General features: G+C 41.4%; 1 protein-coding gene across 3 annotated transcripts in view; it reads right to left on the bottom strand.

Moving 5' to 3' along the window:
- GRK3 (G protein-coupled receptor kinase 3) overlaps positions 1–23,551 on the bottom strand; it is a 76,511-nt gene that overhangs the window by 27,560 nt on the left and 25,400 nt on the right. For all 3 annotated transcript variants that reach the window (XM_040611905.1, XM_040611885.1, XM_040611895.1), the window contains exons 3-8: positions 11,654–11,727; positions 6,654–6,755; positions 5,502–5,576; positions 3,906–3,967; positions 2,630–2,681; positions 1,934–2,025 (exon numbers count right to left, since the gene is read on the bottom strand). In XM_040611905.1, coding sequence (XP_040467839.1) covers positions 1,934–2,025; positions 2,630–2,681; positions 3,906–3,967; positions 5,502–5,576; positions 6,654–6,755; positions 11,654–11,727 — 457 coding nt within the window. The remainder of the gene's footprint in view (positions 1–1,933; positions 2,026–2,629; positions 2,682–3,905; positions 3,968–5,501; positions 5,577–6,653; positions 6,756–11,653; positions 11,728–23,551) is intronic.

Here is a 23,551-nt window from a genome sequence, read left to right on the forward strand (position 1 = left end):
GACATGCAAGTGTTGTGAGTGGGGGAAGAGTGAGCGTGAACATACTGGAATTTTAAGCTTCCAAAACAAGGAATATATTCACAGCACGTGCCCTTGCTGAGGACTCTGTAAACGACGACTATAAATAACATTTTACATGCTACCCTTTATTTATGCTTTGACACCGCTGATCAAAGCAATGACTGGGGCCATTTAAGGCTTGTCCAAGTCAAGTATCTCGATATCTACGTGCTCAAAAAGCACAGCTACCCCTCCCCCTTCGGACTGCTTTCTGCATGGTACTTCTGGCCCCTGTCAAATGTCCTTGAAGGAGGTGATGTGAAAGAAGCCTCAGGTGTGTCTTTGTGGGTTAGTGAAACACCGATGGCATTTACCTTCGAGGGGTGGCTTCCCAAGCTCCTTGCAGGCAGTAAGTGCAGCAGAGGCAGCCATCTAGAGTGGACGGGATCTGGATTAGGGATGGGTAAACAGGTTTGGATTAAGAAAGAACTAAACCAAACCTCTACCCAGAAACTGAACCGAATCTAAAGGTTTGCTTCAAATTTGAAAAAGGTTGGTTTTCCCACATTTCGCTTCCCTTTACTCTATTTAAAAATACTCTGATAAAAACTGTCCTTTGCTTCACTTGCTAGTCCCAAGGTTTATCCACCTCCTGCCAGAGTAAAACTCAGACATCAAAACGACTTGGGATCTGAGAGCTACCGCTTCAGGGTGGACAACTACTTAGTGTGGCTCAAGGTAAATAAAATGTTTATTTTTGTACATGGACAAATTGACAAGTTGTACATGGACAAAAAAGTATCAAAGCAAGAATAAAGACAGCATTGTTAGTGATAGTATTAATATAAATACTTGAAGTCACTGCAAAAACACTGAGCATGATTGCAACATTAAGATGTCTTCCACTTGTTAATAGCTCACAAGTTTATTATTATCAAGGATGCCAAGCACACACGACTGCCAGTGAAGCCAGCTGTAACTGCAGAGACTTGGCACTTCAAACACGCCATGCTTACTTAGAAGAGAATTGTTTAAGGATGGTCCCTGGACTAAAACTGTTAGGAAAAAAGCGAGATGAAAGGGGTTGGGTGGGGTGTAAATAAATAAACACACAGATAAATATTGAGAACAATTTGTTGAATCAATGCCTAGGTGCTCAAAACAGAACACAATGTGCCTAGAAATTGAAATCTGATCAGAAGAAGTGTGTGAACAGTAAGTCCAGAAAAAGAAAAGAAAAAACCCACAGAGGGATGATCTTGGAGTTCCCACTGAGAGCTCTGTTAAACAGAAGTTCAACACTGGAACTATAATCTTCCAAACATAAGCAAGGGTCACTGCTTTTGCCAGTGAAACGTGCTCAGCAGGGCAGAAACGTATGCAATTACACAAATCTGGAACACCACATTCAGAATCTGCCCAGGCACAACCCTACAGCTTGAACAGCACTGAGGTCATGTTCCTGTGTCATCCTCCGACCCTTCATCAGCACCAGCTACGTGATGCGCTTTGTGGCGAGAAGAACAACCTTCACCAGACGAGAGGCAACACCTCGCACAATCACCACGGTTTCCACAAGAACATCGTTCTGCACTGTCAGGCTCTGATCCAGGAAATCATTTAAGCACATACTTAATTTTAAACACATGTGCAGTTTCCATTAATTTTGACAAGACCATTTAAATGAAGGATGTGCTTAAGAGCTCTGCTAGACTGAAGCTCCACTGCATGGCACGTAACACGATCAAATATCAAACTAAACTTAATGATGATCCAGAAATCAGAACCTCTTGGGATAAAATTTAATTCAAAGAACTACACAGTTATGCGACACTGCTTTCCAGTGATTTTGTAAGAAATTATTGGAAGGATTTCCTTACTAGTTCAGAGTTTACAACTACCTCTAAAATAAACTGTGTGTATATATACTCACATTTTTCCAGTGTCTGCTTTTCTGCAACCATACACTTCACCAAATCCCCCTCTTCCTATTATTCTATGTACACTAAAATCATTCATGGTCAGCTGTAAACGCAAAACAAAACAAAACAAAACCAGACTTCATTTTTCAGCATTCAAAAACTCACTGTAAAAAAAATTTAAGTAATCTATTAATGTGTTAAGATACTTAACTACTGTAATTTATATAGCACTTGTTGTTTTGGAAAAAGGAGCCCCTTAGTGTTTATATTTCAGCGAACGTGCAAGGACTACAGTCCGAAGTATAAAGAGGACGGATGGGACTGCCGCTGGCAAAGCCCGTCAGTCCCAGTGAGGTTACAGAGCGCTGTCACCGAGCGCTGCAGGGGGACAGAAGCAGAGGCCGGGGTAAGGGGTGCCTGGGATGGCAGAACTGTAGGGGGGAAAAGGAGACAGAGGGCGTTGGGGGCTGTTAAAGAGCAGCAATACTGGCAGTTCAGGTTTTTTCAGCTATTATAAAAATCAAAAGCTCTTAACCCCAGACGGGCAGAAGGGACGTCCAGGAAGGAATTGTTAGGACTGTACATCTAAGATTAGAAGAGCAGAGAGGTAACGTTCACCGTACTCCTTAATAAGACCTTTCCAAAAGCCAACATATTTCTTTCCTGTATCAGCCTTTGACAAGATAAACACACTCGCAAGTACTTACATGAATATTTAGTTCTACGTTTTTCCATTGACAAAATCTAGTAAACTTGTCACTGTGGAAAAAGAAGTTTAAAAGTTGTCTGAGACTACTGTGTAAAGTATTATAGTAAATGTCAAGACTCTTGATATTTAAAATAAAGTTTGTGCTAGGGCATGTTGCAATACTTAGTAAATGATAGCCTTCCTTTCAAACAACTGTAATCTTACCCCCACCAAGAAAAACAATTTCTAGGCAGTGCACACTTAATATTTTACACCCTTACAAGAGAAGGATATCAGATAACTTCATTTCTGTAATGGTAAGTGCTCAGTATGTTCTTGCAGCTCTCTTTCAGATGGTTTTTAATCTTTAAAAACAACTAAGTTTGGAACTAGCAAGCATTTGAATTACATAAAGAGAAAGATAATTATAAGAAAACAGAGGCAGCTTGATTTACGTTAATGAACCTCCGTATACTCCAAGGAATGCTTTAAACTCATTTTATCTTCAAATAGGAAAAACATCAATAATACCACAAGCTGTTGCCAAAAACAATGGTTTGCCATTTCTACATGAATAATTAAGTATTTGATTTTCAGAGCAAGAAATACCAGTTCTATGGAGGCATTTTCACATTTCAGCTTGGTTGCAGACCACCACCAAACCATTTCACACAGCGTATTTGGCTGCTGCTGGAGGAGAGCCATGCTTTACAGCCCCTGCACGCAAGAGCAGCTCCCTTAAGGCTAAGGGGGCTGCTCAGCTGAACCAGGTCTATGCCTAGTCTTTACTAGACCATTCCTGCTGAATTGCAAGGTGTCCAGACACTACCCAGAACGACTGGGTCTCTCAGTCACACGCACGAGAGAGTTATTCATGGGAATATCCCCTAAGATGAGGATAACAATATCCTCATGAGGATACTCCCATATGAGGATATCCCCATAAGATGAGGGTAAGAATCAGATTCTCTTACTCTCCTAAGAGGATATCCCATGAGAATATCCCCCAAGAACACAGCTCTGCATTTTTAAACCTTTGAGCTCAAACTGCAATCTGTTATTACTGCTACATGGAGTGACAGCAAAATCTATCATCTTTACAATTTCTCCAGTCATACACCCTGACATTAATCATGATATACATCAAAGCTAGTCATTTGCAGGAGCTTGCTGATAATACATTATTAATTAAACTAAGTTGATCAAACATTTTTAGCCTTATTTTACAGCAACACAAGGGACCTGGCTCCCTGCTACATTAAGAAGAAAGTTCAGATAATATGTCACGTTCATACCTTTCCATAAATTTTTGAAATATTTTTCCTCGGAGACTATCACAAATTTCTTCTATATATGGCTAAAAAGGGTTAAGAAACACGATTAGTATTTAAACGTACAATAAATCGGTATGCAATACAACCCATGACATACAACTCATGTTGGCCCTATACAAATACAGCATTTACTGTGTTTTCTTTGAAAAAGGCTCAATAAAGCATTTAAGCTTCATTCAGCTTTTGGAACCTGAGCAGGTGGCCTGAAGTCAAACATAAAATACTTTCAGGAGCTAGAAAACATTAAATGTTTGCCGGGGGGGCGGGGTGGGTGGGGTGCTGTACAAAACCTGTATAAAGCACCTGCCCATGGACAGGAAGTCTGGCAAAACAACCTCAGTACGGTCCTTTTTTCAAATATATTTAAACAGAATAAATGGTCGCTCCTGTGGATTCTGCACTTCCCAGAGTTGTGCTCCGGCTTCATCTTCTTGGTGCTTCTCTCCTCTCTGTCCTTACTAAAGAACCAGCACCTTCAATTCCCAAGTGACTTTTTCTAGAGAAACACTTTCTCATGATGTGTGATGGCATGCAAGCAATCTCCAATCCCAACCCAATTAGCGGTGAGATATAACTCAAACAATGTAGCTATCACTTTGTCAGTTCACTTAATTGCAACATTAAAAACTGTTCATTGAGCAGTGAGAAAAATCAGGCAGAGGCAATCTGCACATTTTTGCAATATATAAAAATATGTAAGATTTACATCAAAGAAATTTAAGCTCACAAGCACTGCCATGACTGATGACGTTCATTATGTGCCAAACCACACTGCTTTAAGGCACCTAGCTGTAAAAGTTAGCATATATCTAAATTCCTTGTCTTGTATCTATGTATATTAGAGCTGTAACAATACAAGAAATATTCCACTTCTCATTTATTTTCTAAAGTAAAGAGCAACAGAAACGATGTATAATTTCACAAACGACCCAGAATACCATTTACTTTTATATTCAAATGGAGAATATGCTAAACCCGTACTTTCTTTTGGCAATCCAGAATTTCAGAAACTTTTTAGAAAGCATCACAATTTTAATGGTGCAGATACTCCTGTGTGGATAGCTAACTTTGGATTTTGTCTTGTGGAGAGAGAGAAAAACATGTGAGATCACAGACATGCTTAATTCCACATCAACAACTATATAAACAACAAATTAAAGTAAAAGGAAAAATGTTTTCAAAAGACTTCACATTACTGAAACGTTAAGGCAATTTCTCCACTATGCAGTTTGGTTTATCCTGACAGGATGTATATCTTCCTGATGTAAAGTGATTTCCTATAAATCATTTAATGGCTTAAAATTACATAAATCTAAAAACTATTCTGTTCATATACCAAGGTATAGTTTGTTTTCATAAATGTGCTTAAAAATATTGTAGGTAAGAATAGTAATTTGCATTTTTTATTTGACTTAGAAAAAAACACTCTAGTATCACCATTACACCAAAGGGTATGTACCAGTACCACTTATTCTGTCTCCTGAAATAATGAGTACAAAGTCACTTACTGTCAAATAAATGAAGAAAACTTGAACGTTCAGACTGTCTTAACCTCACCTGAAAAAGGCTGGCTGGCACTTGTTTCTTGGCTAAATGCGTTTGTACATGATCTACAGCTTGTTTTGAGAAAGGCTTTGGGGGAAAAAAAAAAAAAAAGTATTTCAAAAGGTTACAAATGTTACAAATGTAAGAAGTTTCATTTAAGATGTGCAGTACTGTTTTCTTTTAACCACAGGAAAAGCACGCGTACCTCAGAATGAACGCGATATAGCTTCCCCTTAAGTATATTACCGTGAAACATGCAAAGACAGATGCAGACATGGATGTTTAACCACTACAGAGCCAATAATGCAGGCTTAACAAAAAAGTGCTTAAACCCTTCATCCAAAGAACCATACCACTAGGGTAAAACACATGGCAAGTTCTTCTTTAAAATAAGAGCAAATGAAACTGTTAATACCGACCAACGGGCCAAAACTTCAGCTGGAGGAAAGGTCTGTTTTCATTGACTTTAATAAAGGTGCATCCATCACAATGCAGCCTTTAACTCACCATACCTAAGCTATGAAGTGTACTGCCCCTAGTATAGTATGAAAGACTGCTTTTTGACCAAACAAATAATAAAAACCCCCAAAACCCAACTATCTTTGTGCGACCAGTTTTAAACAAAACCTCAACCTTTACACTGAGCTTTCAGAGACACCAAAGTTCAACATCCAAACTGTCCTGCAGAGCACCAGCAGCTCCCATCTCTGAGGTTTTTGGGGGCAGGGTAGTTGCTGGGTTGGGGGGCAGGGGGGGTTGGTTAATGTATGTGTATGTGTGCAAGTATATATGCACACAAACTGCACTCACTGCATCATATTTTAAAATAAGAGATTTAGTTTGAAGAAATATAAAACAGATCAATCTCCAAATACTTCCTTTGCGTATTACCAAGTTTAATAAAAACCGGCACACACCGCCAATATTTGCACCTCGTTACTGAAAATAAAACCCAAGGAAGGAAAGCACTCAGCCAAACCCAGCCCCACAGACTTCGAACAGAATTCCAGGGCACTGCAAGTATGTGAGCAACAATTCCTTCATCAATAGTCTTAATTGTTCTCTTAATGAAATAGCAGTTATATTGAATTACCACTGCTTGACAGCTACTCAAGTAAGGCCAAGAGCAGTGTGAAACTGGGATGATACTGGGATGATACACACATGCGAACAGGAGAGGAGCTCCTTCATTATGTACGTGTCATAAATCTGCCGACTTCGGGTCAGACGCTCATCCTCAGAATCCAGTTTCTCATATTCTTTTATCTGCAATACAAGACAGAACGATCCATTAGATGAACACATTTCTAACCATTTTGCATTACTTGTTTGGTAAAAACATGACTTTGGCTGAAGTTTTATTTTACTTTATTATTTTCTTAATTAACACAAAGAAAAACCACCTGCAATACCACAGTTACAGTGGACCTTAGATTTCCCTTCTATCTTCAAATTTTTATGCAAGGCAACCGATTTGCTTAAAATTGCTACAAAGCTTTATTTTCTAAAAATTGAAAAGGACTGAGCTAAAGCAGCATGTTTTCCTCCATCTAACTTTTGCCAGAGTACAAGCCTGTGCAGGGGAAGCCAGAAGTTAACTGCACGAGAAGACTGGACCGTGCAAGGAAAGTGAGATGAGCAAACGTGCCCGGTAACCTTTCTGAAGGTTTTCTTCCCCTCTGCTCAGCTCACAGATGCAGAGCACTGACCTTGCTCCTCTAACACTCAAGAGTGCTGACCCCTTTCTCAGATTATTTCATGCAATGCTCTGGCTATCCACAGCACACCAAAACGCGCCCTTTTTCCAAGCTCCCAGGGCTAGCAGAAGAGTTGCAATGTTATCCAGGCAGCGCAAGCATCACCTGGTGAGAGCTCTCCGCGGCCAGCACAGTGCCCAAGCATCCTGCTCCAGGGTAACGACAGCACAGTAAGTACAGATGTCCAAGGAAAAATATAAAGCACATTTCAAAATGTTCACGCAGTTCAGCTACATGTTGAATTTGAAACCTCAAGGTGGCCAGAAAGACAGTTTCACAAAATCTATCAAATTTCTTTAGGTGTGATACAGGAGGTCAGCGTGTTCCGGGTGAAGCAACAGCAATCCCATATGGTTTGTTTACAGAACAAAACCCGATAACGAGTTCCAGAAAAAGCCCTCACCAAGTCCAAGGGTCCTTTGGAGTGTGTTTAGGGAAAGAGTTCTTCCAGAACTGACAGAATGTACAAAACCATCCAAGATCTTTAGGGAGAATGCTCAGCTCTGACATGCTAGACCTTCCCAGCACCAGCCTGTGAGGTCCCAGGATCCAAATAAATCTCAGTGTGCAGACATGCTCTGGACCCCTACACTGACTCAAGAAAAGCAAAGCAGAGTCAGACCCAGCTGGATTTCATTCAGTGCTTGTTTGAGAAGGAACAGGCCACGTCAGAGCTGTCTGTACTTTCAGCCTACAGAATAAAGCCTGCACAAACGATGTACCAGAGCATCTCCTTCTGAAACGGGGAGAACATGCTGGCTGGGCTTCCAGGGACACAAAGCAGGGCTCCGCTGTTCTGCCAGCCACGCTTCAATAGCAAGAGCGGCACTGGGGTTAACAGAAAGCGCCTCACTGAGGACTTCTAAAAGTAAAGATTTTTTCAAAAAATGTGGTCTGCCTCTGTTTCACAATATACTTCTTTTTCTTCATTCAGAGGCTGCTCCTTTTGCATGACGAGCTGTACTTCACAGCTCTTGAACAGGTCTCCAGGTGACAAATTCAATCTGTCTTCGAAGGTGAAACACCATAATTAAACTCTGTATTCTAGCTGTAGTCCTCTTGTTTGCTGACTGTGATAAGGCACCAGTTCCACCATGATTCACCATCTGTGACTTCTTCCCCCTTGGTACCAATTTATAATTAAAATCATTCAAAACAACTTTGCAAATAAATATTTTTTAATTAATGCAATGCCACAATATAACTGGAAGTACAGGAGAAAGCCTGATGCACATCACACTGTCCAACTTGAACACAACCTCCTGCCCTTCAATATTTGGGTTTTTTAAACCACCTCACTCCGCACCCAAAGCAGAGGGGTCTTTACAGTGAGCTTTTTAACCAAAGTCCCTTTGTTTTGTAAATGTTTGAAGGAAAGGACAGCAGGAGACAGAAGTCCCTATCAGCGATACATTCCTGGGCAGGCAACTCGCTGTCTGACGCCTCTCATCACACAGATGACACACCTCTACTATGATCACATTTAACACACATGCCTGACATATTCACAAGCTAATTTTACATGTTTATTAAATAGAACATTACTGTACCATGCCAAAAAAAGATACAGCAATATGCAGAGCTAAGAGCATCACCATTTATAAATGTAACCTGTCTCTGCTAGCAGCAGTTTCCACAGTATTGTTCCTGACCCAGAGATAACAGACTGTCACCATGTATTTCAATGCTTCCACAGCAGACTTCAGTTCACCTCCAGAAAAGCGTCTGACAAAGTATCTTTTCAAAAATTGAAATCAGAATGCATTAGTTTTCAAGCACCAAGAAGTTTTTTCTTTTTTTTTTTTTTTTTCCTTGAAACTTATCTGGATGAATCACTCATCCAGTTAAATGCTTGATCGTGACTTAAGCTGCAGTAACATGAAATCCCTGGAGTACACAGCCCTTCTACATCACGCGATTTTTAATGTAGCAATGTACTCAAATTATTCTATATGTAATAAATGAAGTAAGTAAATTAAATATATATAAAAAAGAAAAGCTGCTGAATCCGGTATGCCACAGAAGAAAACACAATGAACTTCTCTTTAAATATCTTTAATGGGATTTTTTGAAAAGTACATGACAAAGCATTTAAATTCTTTTTAGGTTACACTTTGCTAATAACCTAAAAATACAATTCCAAATTGTTTCAGAGATAAAGAGGTGGCTAAAAATATCTTGCTAAACAATCTGTTACAACATGCCTTTTTGATTACTTATGACAGTGATATCTTCAGCAGATAAAAAGATGGAAATGACAGAAAAGGATGATTCTTTATTGACAGCGAGTATCTAATTTGAGTGGGGGAACCGTAAATGGCAAAGGGTTTATCTCCAAACTGATAACCAGCTTAGCCTATCTGGTGCCATTAGCCTACTAGCAAGAAAAATTTTAAATCATCAGCTTAAGCATAATCCAGACAAAAGGTTATCCCAGGCAGCATTTCTAATTAATACTGAGCAATACAGGCTGCCTTTTAATAGCAAGTGTGCATGTTTTAACTGAAACCAGCACCTATGATAGGATTAACTACAGTTTTATATTTAGAGTGTCACAAATATAACAAGGAATGAATGGAGCGATTAGACTCATCAAGTTTCCTGAGCGGTCCCTGCAGAAGCGCTGACGGGGCGCTCTCAGCCATGGAGAGCTGTGGAAGAGCACGACACGCTCCTCCCGTGCTCCTCTGAATTATTTATCCTGGATGCATGCCTGCCTGGGGCACGATGTCTGTTTCTCCATCGATTATTCTGTGACAGCGGAGTACAACTGACCTTATCGATCTAAAGCCACCTCTCGTTTCACTCTTTGGATCCCCTTACCCATCTGCAGCACTCGACAGGGCTTTTCTGCAACCCTGCCACAGCGACTCCCAAGAAATCTCAGAAGCTAGCACCAGCCTCAGCTGTCCTTCCATCCCTCCTGCAACACCACGGACAGCTGTACTCTGTTGTCTTTTCTACACGCAAAAGGATGTGAGAGAAAGGCATGAAGCACTGGAGAGCGCGATCCGAAGAGCAGTAACGTCAGTCAGTCGCACCTCCTCTCCTACAAGCCCAGGCGCTCAGCTACAGACAACAGAGCACCGTCCCCTGTCTGGGGGATGCTGCAGAGACAGAGGCGCCTGTGACTGTCAGCACAGCATTTTGGGTGTCTCATTGAGGCAGAGCGAGCACAGGGAAAGCCTCAGGGAGCAAAGCAAGGGATGCAGAGGACCAGATATGCTGCATCCACTGGTGAATGAGACACGGAGCTGAGCCAGAGGCTGGCCATGATTCCCACAGCACCAGCTGCCAGCCACGCCAGGGATGAACAAACGGCATCAGGGAACCATGCCTGATCGCCTGCTTTCGCTCTTTGGGACGGTATAAGATAAATCTGCTTTAATTTTAGGCTTTCTGCCTTTAAGGAATATCTCCACTATGTGCAACAGATACAACTCCGTGCCCCATGTCAGCTGTAATAATAAAAAAGCACTGGGTTTGCTTTCAGGTCTTTTTGAAAGAAGGAATCCACTGTCGTAATTCCACTGAGAGCTGGCAAATGTTACTTGCTTTAACTTCATCTCTGTTTTGTGGCAGAACTAAGATTTATCATCATTTTCACAGGATCAAAAGCTTATCCCATCTCAAGGGATCAGATATATTTAACAAGTAGAGACTGAGATGAACCTAATTTAAACTCATTTTTTACGAGTATTTCAAATGAACTGTAGCCAGAGTGTACCTTATGATAGAAAACATCAATAAACCTAAAGATATTTTTACCTCTATCAGTAGTCTTTCCCTTTCCATCATTCTCTCAGTATTTTCCAAGTCATCTTCTGACACGTGAATGTGGTGAATGAACATTTGATTAAGTGGTTGCTCAGGTAACTTTCTTCCATTGTTTTGTTTTCAACATATTATTCCTTAAAACTAAACATACTTAACTCTTGAAGGATGAGAACTGCAACAGTAGCTTTTAAAATGCTTTGTTAGCTTATATTTAATAACAAGAAAGTTTCAGTACATGCTAATAAAAGCACTGTTAGAAGTTGAGCAAAGTAGATTTTTTCCTGCAAATATTCTAATTTATAAGGGCAAAAAAATCACTTTGCTACTCCCATAAAATACTCTGTAAGAATACTGTACCAAATGACCAATTTGATTAAATAGTTACACTGCTATTTTTAAAAGTATCTTGGAAGTTTTTTAGAATGTTAGTTTTGTCCCTTTGCAACACAATCATTACTATATAAAATATTGTCTCATGAATCAACCATTCCACTGCAATGTCGCAATGACTCAGAACAACATGTGTGCGTCTCCTTCCCTCGCAGGATCCCCTGCCCGAGGACTAGAGGGACAGCCTTCCCCAGCCTCGCTGCCCTGCACAGTCCCAAAACTCCAACAACGGCTGCTTACCTCTTCATAAAACTTCAGTTGAGGGACAGCTTCATCAATCTCATTCATGCAATAGTCTTTAAAAAGCAAAAATCCTGGAAAGAAAAAGTAAAAAAACAAAGAATTTCAGAAAAATAGGTATCATTATTACAGTAACTTGTAAAAAGGGATACAAAACCACCCAGGTAACATCATGAATCATATATACCGGTGTTAGTAGTCCTAACTGACAAGGCTTGGCAATACTGATTACCAAGCTGGCTCTACAACACTCTGAGCAGAAAGCGATCACAAACCTCACTCACCTCCCAAAGTCATATTAAGCATATTCCAATTTCTACCTGCTGAGAAATTTACGAGATGTTTACATAATGCACCAAAATATCCCATTCCTCTTCACGGATCAGATTTGGGTGAGTAAAATCTAGACACTATTCTCAGTTTGTTTTGGTTTGGGGTTTTTTGGTATTTTTTTTTTAAAATAGATTCACCTACATTCTGTTGATACAAAACAATCTCTCCTGCATACTGATTTTAGAATCACTGGGTAATGTTACCTCTAATAGGTTTTATAGCACAATAAATTACATCAGGGTCTTTATAGTTCCTTTGCAAGTCATTTAAGGCATGACCTCTGCAGCCTGCTGATGAGTGTTTTCCATTATAAGCATTTTAATGCACCATTACAAGCTTCAGCTCATGGAAGTACTGTCTTTACATGTGCCTGAGCTGGGACCTGCTACCCTTTTATTTTACGTGGAAACCTCTTGTCACGGCTAATCTTTTGAGCTATCTGCAAGCCCCTCCAAGCTGTACCTGAACATGCTCTCAGTTCACTGCAGCAGGCAATACCTTTCCTTGTTTAGGGTGACTGCACAGTTCCTGAAATCACACCCAACTTCTGGAGGCAAGCCCACAAAAACGTAAATTCAAATCACAAAGCGAGCAAGAGAAGGCAGAGCAGCTAACCCAAGGGCTGGCACAGGCTGGGGACTGCTCCATCCTGCTCTCTTCTGCTCAACTCCTCTCCCAACAGGGCAGCACATCAAAATATAAGATGCCCCTTTTCAACTTAAAATATATATGTACAAAAGACCTACTTTTTTTTTTAATTAAAATGTCATTGTAATTTGAAGTTACAGCAAAACTGTATTAACAACAACAACAAAAAAGCAGCACATCACTGAAGGTTCAACTAAGAAATAATACAGCCACCACCTACAACATCTCACGCTTTCCAGAGTATACTATCTTTAAAAAAAAAAAAAACAAACAAAACCCACTTCACGTGCTACATAGTAATTTCATCGTAGTATGTACAGGAGAGCATTTAACTGCCAGTTAAGAACATCATGTCCTTTCAACTCCTTATCATCTAATTTTATCAAAGACCTAAATAAGAAAAAAACCCACCAACTCCTCAGAAGCAAAACCATTAGTCACAGTAGACAAAGCAATGCTGATGAGGCAAACAGAAGCTTTACTTTATAATGAAAACATTTCTTCCCGGTAGCCCCTTTAGCTCAATCTGGATCCCAAGTTAAATTTCCTATTAGAAGAGCTTGCTTTCCTGGGGTCCCCTGGATTTATGTTGTCAGAACCCAGAACCAGAACACCAGAAAAGGCATTATGATCAGATAACTCCTATACTTTGCTTGACTCATTTAGTTGATGAGGATATTTTGATATCTGGGTTTTGTTCTCTAAAAAAGGACAGAAATCTTATTAAGAGATTCTTTTATGAGATTCTCCAAACTTTCTAATGATTTTCAACAAAAAGAATCATTCTTGAAATATTTTATAAACAAATGTGCTTTTTTGAAAGCAAACCACCCAACACCAAATTTTCTGTTCCTTAAAAGCAATTTGCAATTAGAGTGCTTTTTTTTTTTCTTTCTCTCTCCTTTTTTTTTTTTCTTCTTTTTTTCTCTTTCTTTTTAAAAGGCTGGTCTTAGTTCCCTTTTTACTGGAAATGTTCTTAATAAGTTGCCTTCCTTTACTGCAGGGGAGACAGGAGCAACACACCAGAGCAGACCCGGTGATGCCCGTGCCTCACTCACATGGTGGCTGGAGCTCCCAGCCAGCCACCAAACCAAGTCAGCCGTCACAGCAGGGCCACAAGGGCTCCCCCCCAGGCAGGCACCCCAAGCAAGTCACAAACTGTCCCCATGGCTGCCAAAACCCAGGCAAACCCACCCAAAATCACTCATTGCTAGAGACAAATGGGGAGAGCACCCCTCTCCGTGCACTCCCCTGCCAGAGCAGTAACCATGGCACGAACCCGGTTTTGAGAACAAAACCTGACACTTACAGAACTGAACCTAATTCATTATTTTACACATGATCGAAACAGCAGTAGCACCAAGCAAAATAATGCTGAATTGGCCAAACTTTTATTTGGACAATAAACCAAAGAAGATTACAGTCGTGTAATTAAGAGACCAAAAAGTGGCACAAACAGCAATGAATGCAGTGAAAGAAAAAGCCCTGGCGTGGTCCCAGCTACTGGCTGTTTACCAAAAAAACCCACAAACAAAAAAACCCAAAAACAAAATAACCCGCAAAGACAACTGTGGGAGGAGTGTGAAAATATACCAACACAATTTTTCAACAATGCCATGCCAGACATTTTAGCCCTGTTTAATGTCTTCCAAACTTTTTAATTTAATTATTGCAGAGAAAGAAAAGGTTCACAAGACCAGAGAACAAGCAACAACAGCAGGCTTATGCTGCCTGGGTTATACAGCCTGCTGCTCACCGAATCTTTTTTAAACTGTACTGCTATGCAAAAAAACCTAGAGACATCCAAAACAAGAAGTTAGAAACTTTTATAAGTTATCAATATAGTCATAATGTTACAGCCATATGAATAAATACTGAGAAAATGCTGTCAGTCAGGTTCCAGCGAAGATGAGCAGAATTATTACAGCAGCATTTTAAAGCGTATGATAAAAAAATATTTTTTTTTAAATTAAAAACTCTGCAGTAAAATAAATTATAGCATGAAACATCTCTTCTCCTTGAAGTTACAAATGTTGTAATTATTCACTAGTAGCACACCCAAGATATTCCAGAATCACAGAATGGTCTGGGTTGGAAGGGACCTTAAAGACCACCCAGTCCCACCCCCTGCCCCGGGCAGGGACACCCCCCCCAGCCCAGGCTGCTCCCAGCCCCGTCCAGCCTGGCCTTGAGCCCAGCCAGGGATGGGGCACCCACAGCTGCGCTGGGCAGCCTGTCCCAGCGCCTCGCCGCCCTCACGGGGAAGAATTCTTCCTGATATCTAACATAAATCAACCCTTCTTCATCTTAAAACAATTATTAAAACCATATCTAAAACAGGCTTGCAGGGAACGCCAGACAGTGGTTCCTCCAGCCTGGCAGCACCCCGAGGGGCAGCAGGGTAGTGGGGAGTGGACGGAGGGAGCGGGGGCAGCCCCTCGGCCCCCGCGGGTGGGCACCATGCACGGGGCTGAGCCCCCTCCCTGTCCTTGGCTCAGCCACATTTGCTACAGCAGGAGGTCACAGGGAAATTCTCTCACAGCCAGAAAAACAGTGAAGACCTTTTTTTAATTGTAATTTTTACAAGTTTCGGGGGGTGGGGTGGTGAGTGGTAAAAAAAAATAAAATACACCAACCCACACTTTAAAAGGTCAGTAGTATCCAAGATGAATATTATTCAAGCACTTGAGGAGTGTTTAACAAATTAATTAAAGCATCAACTTTCCTCAACTATGCACCACTGTCTTTTCAGGGGGGGAAAAAAAAAAAAAGATTCCTTGCAAGAAATGCTGTTTGATACCAATTACATTGACATAAAAGTAGCTATTTCAAGTTTCCTTTGAAGAACCTATGGACTGGAAGCATTTACGTACCTATATTAAGATACACTGTATACACACAGGCAGCTTGTACAGTCAAAAAACCTGAATTTCACAGGGACCAACTCCCCTTGACAGAAAGGTTTCTAGCATTATTTTTTAAAAGATATGCTCTAATGAACAAATAAGAAGTAATATGAACCATAAGCTTTCCAAGCAACAGTTTTGAAAGGTAGACACTGCTCTGCAAGTAAGCACCAGGTTATTTCATCTACAAGTTTTCTATGTCAGTGTCAGTACGGACCCATACCTTACAACTGGAACCCACATATTTTGATTACTTTCAGGAATACGTTTCTAACAACTATGTGATGGTGCCTGCACCGGTCACCGAAATACCATCTGGTGGCTTTAGCACTGGAAAAACACTCTAGAACTGAAAGTAGATAGCCAGCTGCGGAATTCATTACTGCTGCTGAGGCGGCATTGAACAAAGCAATTGCTCGTCCCGCACGGGAGCTGTGCCAGCCGCCTCCGGCGAAGGGGTCCAGGTGCTGCAGCAGCCCTCTCCCCTCACTGGGGAAATGAACTTCCTCCCCACTACGACATTTTACATGTGATTGACAAGAACCAGATTCTTTTGAGGTTTTTAAGTATGTCCTAATGCTTGGCTAGCACTAGGCAACCGTGAGTGCTCCTCTTAAAATTAGCAACACAGACATCGGGGAAAAAATTGTAGGTGTCCAGCATCACCTTTTTCTTCAGCAGCCTGTATCTAGAGAAGGATAAACCAAGTGACAGTGTTCTTTTTAATTAATTGATAATCTCACAGTTAATGAGATTATTTTTTTCCACTTGTCTCATGAAAACAGGGCAAAAGGGTGTCAGGTCAGGTATTTCCTGTGTCAAAATGACAGTCACATCAGACAGCAAAATGCAGACAGCAAAACGCATCCCTCCTTGCCCTGCCTGGACAGAGGGCTGCTCTTCTGCGCAGGCTGGCTGCTGGCTGCCTGGAGCAGCTGGATCCCACGGCTGCGCCGGGAAGCGGCTGGAGGAGGCAAATCGCTGCCATGGTGCCAGGAAGACGGGAGGTCTGCTGGAAAACTTTATTTCCAGGGATGATTGATCAGAGGCTGACGGCTAGGGACAATAAATGAAGAAGGATCTGGGGACTGTAAGATACTCTTGCAGAGCCTGGAGGAGAGGTGCGTTAAGGAAAAATCTTTGGGGAAGCCGATAAACAAAAACAGATTGCCAAGCGATGAGAGCGGTTTTTAGTGACTCATAATTGCTTCACTGAAGATTTACAACGGAGGAAATCAGAATCAGAATCTCCACTACCCAGTCAAGAGTACTGCTCCAAAGGATCTAAACATCCCAAGTATTAAGAAAAATTCAGAACATTTCATGGGTAAATTCTTCATTTAACAAGTCCTACTATTCCCCAGTCTTTTTTTTTTAATGATTGGCCTTAAAACCATTAGCTTTTCTACAGCACAAATGCAAATGCAAACATACTCCTCCTCCTTCTCTGTTCTGTGCTTGCAGCTTGTCTGACCACACAATCCACATCCCCAGGTATCAGCACACTGGAAATCTTCCCACTGTCCTGAATTCAAACAAATCAAATTAGAGCTTAATGTTCTCCATCGTGGAAGCACTTGTTTCAACCTCCCATTGTATCAATGGATTCTGCACTTCCACTGCAGCATAAAGGAAATCTCTTCTTTTACTGATGTTCTTAGATTGAGTGAAAAATTATTAGCCAGAAACTGTAGCTCTCAGATAATAGGAAAACTAATTGACAGATGCACCATTGAATAAGTGACAGTAGTTTCAAGAAGTTCAAGGAGAACTGACAAAAAGTACAATAAGCACAGTTAGCTACACAGAAAAATAAGACCAAGAACAGAAAGCAGGAATTAAAAAAATGATAGCGTTAAGTAACAGATAAAAGGAACCAGCAATTATTTATGAAATAAAGATGCTGACAGCTTTTGCTTTAAAGATTTCTTCTTCTATGCTATGTAATTTCTGCAACAACCAGATCACTAGTTGTTAAAGGAAAAGAAAAATATTTTTTAAAAGCTTTTTCTGGTAACACCAAAGTGATGGATGATATCAATAATACCTACATGCGACTGTGAGACAGCACCTAGCTCCAAGCCTCTTCCTTCCCTGTCTCCAGACAACAAATTTTTCCCCATTATCTTTTCTGGACAATCCTGCACGTCTAAGTTTGTCAAATGCCATTAATTGCACTAACTCTGATTACCAAGACAAAATGTCTTTCAAGGAGGGACAAGGAAGACCCTTGAGTTTTGCAGCTTAGTCTTAACTGGATGCTCACGACTGGGTATGGATGGGGAGATGCGGTGAGCAGCCGAGCACCAGTGGACTCAGGCGAGAAAGCCTGTGCCTGCTCGAGTAATCGGGCCATTCCCACAGCTCATCCCAACTGGACACGGTCCATTTCACAAGTCTGGGGGGGGAAAGGAGGGAAATTAAGTTAGTCTATCTCTTTTTTAATAGACCATAATTTTTACTTCAATACTTATACCACATAATTATGTTTTTCTAACATGATTTCAGAAACTTTACATGAAATCCTGACTCTTAAGTCAAGGGCAACCCCCACCCCACCCCTGAATTCATAAGCCCTGCTTTTTATTTCCTGAATTCAGCACTTCTTACAGTCAGGCCTGGGCAGAGAGCAGAAATGCAGCTGGTGACCAGCCTACACACCCCTGCCAAACCTGGCCTGGCCACTGACACCATGTTCCGAGCCGATTTCGGGTTATACTGTTTCATTACTCCAAAGCAAGCCTTCCACACTGATCCTCGTCCCACGTGAGGTTTCTACACTGCCCACGCCACCTTTCTCCCACCGAGGGGCCGGCGGGTACCCATGCCGAGCTGCCTGTCCCCCACGAGCCTCCAGCTCCTCCCAGGCTATCCCAACCGGCAAATTCATCCATTTAACACACTCCATCAATGAAACTTTCAATTCACACCTCCACAGTTGCCTCGCTTTGATGCCAGCCCAGTGCTTCTTAGCAGCCACCCTCAGCTCCGCAGCGAGACCAATGCCCGTGGGCTGCATCCACCCTGGCACAAGCAATGCTCCACCTGGAGCCCCCCCCAGCCAAAAACAGCCTCCCAGCACGCGACTGCACTGTGCCGAGACCAACAGAACCAGGCACTGCTTTGCCACGACACAGCATATTTAAAAATCATCTTTTGTTAGCAGAGCCCTTTTTTTAAAAAAAAAAGAAATAAAATCTGCAACGTAGAACCCTCCTCTTACAGTTTTAATAAAGATATGTTGCCCTTTCCACTTGTAGGGATTAAAGCTGCCTGATTTACAGCTACTTGTAATTTTCCTGCCCTGCTACTAGTGCTATTAAAGCAGGATGCCTTGCCCCATCGGCGGGCTGGGCAGGTGCTGAGCCACCAGCAGCACGGCAGCACCAGAGGGGCCAGTGCTGGCCTTCTGCCTCCTCCTGCAGTCTAAAGGTCATTTCTGCACTCATAACGCCGTATCTTGGTCTTCACGAGAATGTCAATTAACTGAGAGCATGGAATAGTAAATATATTAAAAAAAAAAGTAATAATGAGGAAATCCATAATAAAACAAACCTTGCAGAAAACTACTTATCTAATTCTAACTGGAATTTTATTAGTATCTGATTCAAACACCCTTTTAACAGGAGTAAATAAAAATCTTATTAAAACAAACAGAAGTGACTAGGTGAGACAGCAGAGCTAAAAATAGACGTGTTTAGCGCTGACATAAGTATTCATAATGTCACTGATTGAAAGGAAGCTGCATCTATTTACAGCAGACCTGAATTTGCTCCAAAATGCTGATGTAGACTCTTCCTAGTGCGCAAAACAGCAAATTAGAAAAGAAAAATATGAAGCCGTTTCCAAACCCTAACTAAACGTGCTGTGTATAAATACAGAATAATGACAAACAAATAAGTAGTGACATCTGCACCAAAATCAGTTCAGGTTCGTTTCCTGCCGGCTGCAGCTAACAGCTCCGACTCCCAGGCAGAAAAAGCTTCAGCACAAGCTTCCCCGAACCAGACTGCCTGGGAACGCATGCTCATGCTCAGCAGACTTTTCCTTACGTATGGCACTGTCCTCAGTCCCTCCAAGATCTCTCCTGATCTTTCTTAGTTGACCGAACTCAGACAGCAGCATAAAGATGTCAGAGAAGCGTAACCAGAGGGACACCTGCATGTGGTGTTATCACAGATGGCTCATCTCCAGAAAAGCCTCTTGTGCAGAACTGCCAAGGAAACGGCAGGACAGCATGCAGCGATAGCAAAACTCAGCTAACACACCGCAGTGCCCAGAGCAGCTGTGGGTGCCCCATGCCTGGAAGGGTAGAAGGCCAGGCTGGACGGGGCTCTGAGCAACCTGGTCTAGTGGAAGGTGGCCCTGCCCATGGAGGGAGGTTGCACTAGACGGTCTTTAAGGACCCTTCCAACCCAAACCATTCTAGGATTCTATATTTGAACCACCTGAAATGGGTCTCACCTGGAGGCAAGGCTTTGTTGCCCTCAATAAAACAGTGCAACACCCTTGAGCTCTTCTCCAGCACGGTCTGTAGCATCTGTACAACAGCGAGCCAGGACCATAAACAGAGGATCGCGCTCTTGACTTCAGAGCTGGAAAACTACCAGTTCTTCCCAACGTGCCATATCATGTTTTATCCCACTTTATTTTATTTGTCTCAAGGAATGAGCCCACCACTGGTACCAGTAACAGACCTGGGTCATAGACACATAAAGTTAGGGGTAGAAGTCTATCATTAAACCATATGAAAATGGTAATTCGAACCAGCCTGCAGCTGTCACAGAATAGCCAGTCAAGTTCAAAATCTCGTTCTATATGGTATACATGTTCAGTTGCCATAGCACAGGGTAATAAGACCACCTAAAAGCTCCAGAATTGAAAGAACCACCAATCTCCTCCTTCAGGAACAAAGAGACTTCCAGGGAAAACTCAGCTGCGTAGGAATCACAGCTTTGGCTGGGTACAAAGCCACAAAAATCCTCACAGCCCAGAAGGCACCACAGATTTCACTACTTTTCTTTCCAATTATGAGCTATTTGTCCTTAACCTATTTTTCCTAATAGAGCCTAATGTACATTCACTGTTCATTAAAAATAACACATCATAACAAATTAAAACATATCTCTGTGCATAAAAAGCAGGGTAAAAGAACAAATTATATTTTACAAGACAGGACTTGCATATGATGGTGAAAAGTGCAGAACAATTTCCCTAGAAGAGAATCAAACTGAGCTCAAAATTAGTCTGTAAGTTGCCAGGTAGCTTGTTTAACGATGTCTATAAATAATAATGTGAAAACAAACTTTGGCTAAAAGGTTTCAAGTGTCTTCAAAGAAAATCTGTATTTCCAGGCATATTTTCCAATAGCTTTTCACCCAGTGAAATCACTAACCCTTGTTAAAACTTGGTCAGCCACCTTCTCGAATGCCAGATTTCCATGCGCCTCAGACTCCTGCAGCCACAGCAGCAGAGATGCTGTACTGCTCCTGCCACACACGCACCTGGGACACACCGGCGCAGTCACAGACTGCCAAACCTCGATCAGCCTTACAAGGTAGAGGATCTTAAGCAGCTAATAAACCAATATACCAACTTACTGAGAGCGTTCAATTATTATTCTGCTTCAAGTCCATAACATCAGTTTGGAGCAAAACACTTGAGGTGGATTAGAGAGCCTGCATTTGCAGTAAACACCCTTCCAGTCCTCTGACGGCAGCCAGGAGTACAGTGCTTTCAAAGGGTAGGACCCGCAGCTGTCAAGATGTCAAGCCGTGCCACACCAATTCAAATGATAAAAGGATTTCTAATGAAAAGAAGAACGTGCTCTATTTTTAACATGCGGCTGTAAATCATTAAAAAAAAAATAAAATAGAGATGTCTGCACTTCACCCACTGCAATTGCCACTGGATCTTTGTCTCAAAAAAACCCCCAACAACCAACCCACCACGTATCATCTTAATATCTTCATGAAATGTACCTCTGAATATTGAACACGCAATAAATTATTTTTTTAAGCCATGGGGAAAAAAAAAAAAAAAGAACAGGAAAAACTTAGATCTCAACCACACTTGGTACCGATCTTTCATGCTCTGGTCTTCCTTAACATGTAGAATTTCAGTCAACTAAAGTCAGGTATCAAAAGCATTGGATATATCAAAGGTGAAAGAAAACACAGGGTTGTACATATGAAAAACTACCTCTAAAAGATGGAAGACTAATATCACCAAACAAAGACATGTAAAAATATTCTAATTTTTAACAGACAACTATACACAGAATTGAAGGGTTTGATTTCAGTCAATCAGTTACTACGAAGAATGTGATTAAATTCCTTCACTAAAGCTCATCAAGAAAAACTTAGCACTTGAGGTTCTGTTCTTTTTTCACTTGGAAATACAAGAAACTCCCACCCCCTTTGCAAGTGGCATTAGCAGCTACTAGCAAGCTATTAGCAAGCTAACAAGTATTAGCAGCTTAACAACGTCATGATGGTTGTTTGTGGTATCAGTTCTTTCCCCATGTCACAGAATATTCAGTCCCTGTGAAGGCAGTGACAGTTGTTACTTTCCTGATCAGTAGTTTTCCATTATACAACTTTTTAAAATTACTTGAATAATGCAAGCCAGTATCCCTTTGTTACTGAAAAGCACACCATTTCTTCTGCAATGCTGTATGCTATGAACCATGCACTGTTATGAATGATTTAACACACAAAGTACACTGGGAGGTGTATTTCTACTTCTTAGAAAGGTTTGAGGTCTGTGTGCGCTTTTTCTTGGGGGAGAGCGAGGTGACAGGATCATTTGGCGAAGACAGGAATAATTTCACAACAGAAGAGTATTCTCAAGTCTCTGATGCCAGTACTCACCTTCGCAAGTATGCTCAGTATTTTAACCACTGTAAAGAATCAAACTGTTCTGCAACAGCATGTAGGAAGCCTGTTATACTGTGCTTAAAATCAACACACAAATACCAGTAGTATTCAGTTAGTAAATACACACAGCACTTTAAGTAGAGAGGAGCAAAACCACGAACACAACAGTGGCAGAGCACAGATTATTCTCCTACGTGATTTTTAAAGCCTTCCGCTAGTTCATTCTGTGTGCTCTAAGAAGAAAGCTGCTGAGAGCTGGAGGTTCAGAAACAGATGGTTCTACTTCTCTTCATACTCTTTCCCCTTTTAATCAAAGAAATTGTTGACAGAAGTAGCTAGAAACATCAAGAAACTTTTTTGCATATTTCTGAACCTACCTATCCAACCACCACAGACATGCACGCATCTGAGGGCAGAATATTACAGAGGCCCTGAGGGGATGTAATGCTGTCAGTGGAAAGAGGCCAGGAAAGAGAGAAGCAACTACCCTATAAGGTTACTGCTCTGTTCCCCTCCAGAGTCTGAAGATTTCGGAGGTCTGGTGGTGTACATTACTCACCTCCTGACAGTGCACCAAGTCATGTTCTACTGCAAGAACCTTGCAAATCCAGACCAATTCCCAGGCAGGTTTGCAGGTCGTATTATGCATCATTCTTTTACAGGACAGACACTGGTACAGAACAGAAAAGCATCTGGAAGGCTTATAGTAAATACCTATGTTGGTTCTCTGCTCTGCAGATGAATTTACGAGGTAACCCATAGCCAGAGCTCTCCAGCATCTCTGCTCTGCGACTTTGTAGCTGCTCGCTCTCTTGAAAGCGCTGCTGAAAGTTAGAAGACTTAACAGCTTCAGTAATTTAGAGTCTACTTAACGCTTCTCCTGGTTTCTGAGCTTTTCTCCTGTTACTAATGAGTTATCCCACTGAGATGAATGAGTAGCACTGGCAGGACCAGCGAATTTGCTTTATTAGTAGTACAGAGCTATGCAGGTAAATCTCATTAAAGTCATTATTATGCCACATTACAGACATGGAAAACTAATATTTACCTATTTCACAGTGGTGTTCAGAGAATTAATTAGTCTGTGAATTGTTTCAAGACACATTGATAAAGACTCCATGGGAGTGCAACTG

This window comes from Falco naumanni, chromosome 1, assembly GCF_017639655.2.
Source record: "Falco naumanni isolate bFalNau1 chromosome 1, bFalNau1.pat, whole genome shotgun sequence".
In the NCBI taxonomy this organism is placed as follows: domain Eukaryota; kingdom Metazoa; phylum Chordata; class Aves; order Falconiformes; family Falconidae; genus Falco; species Falco naumanni.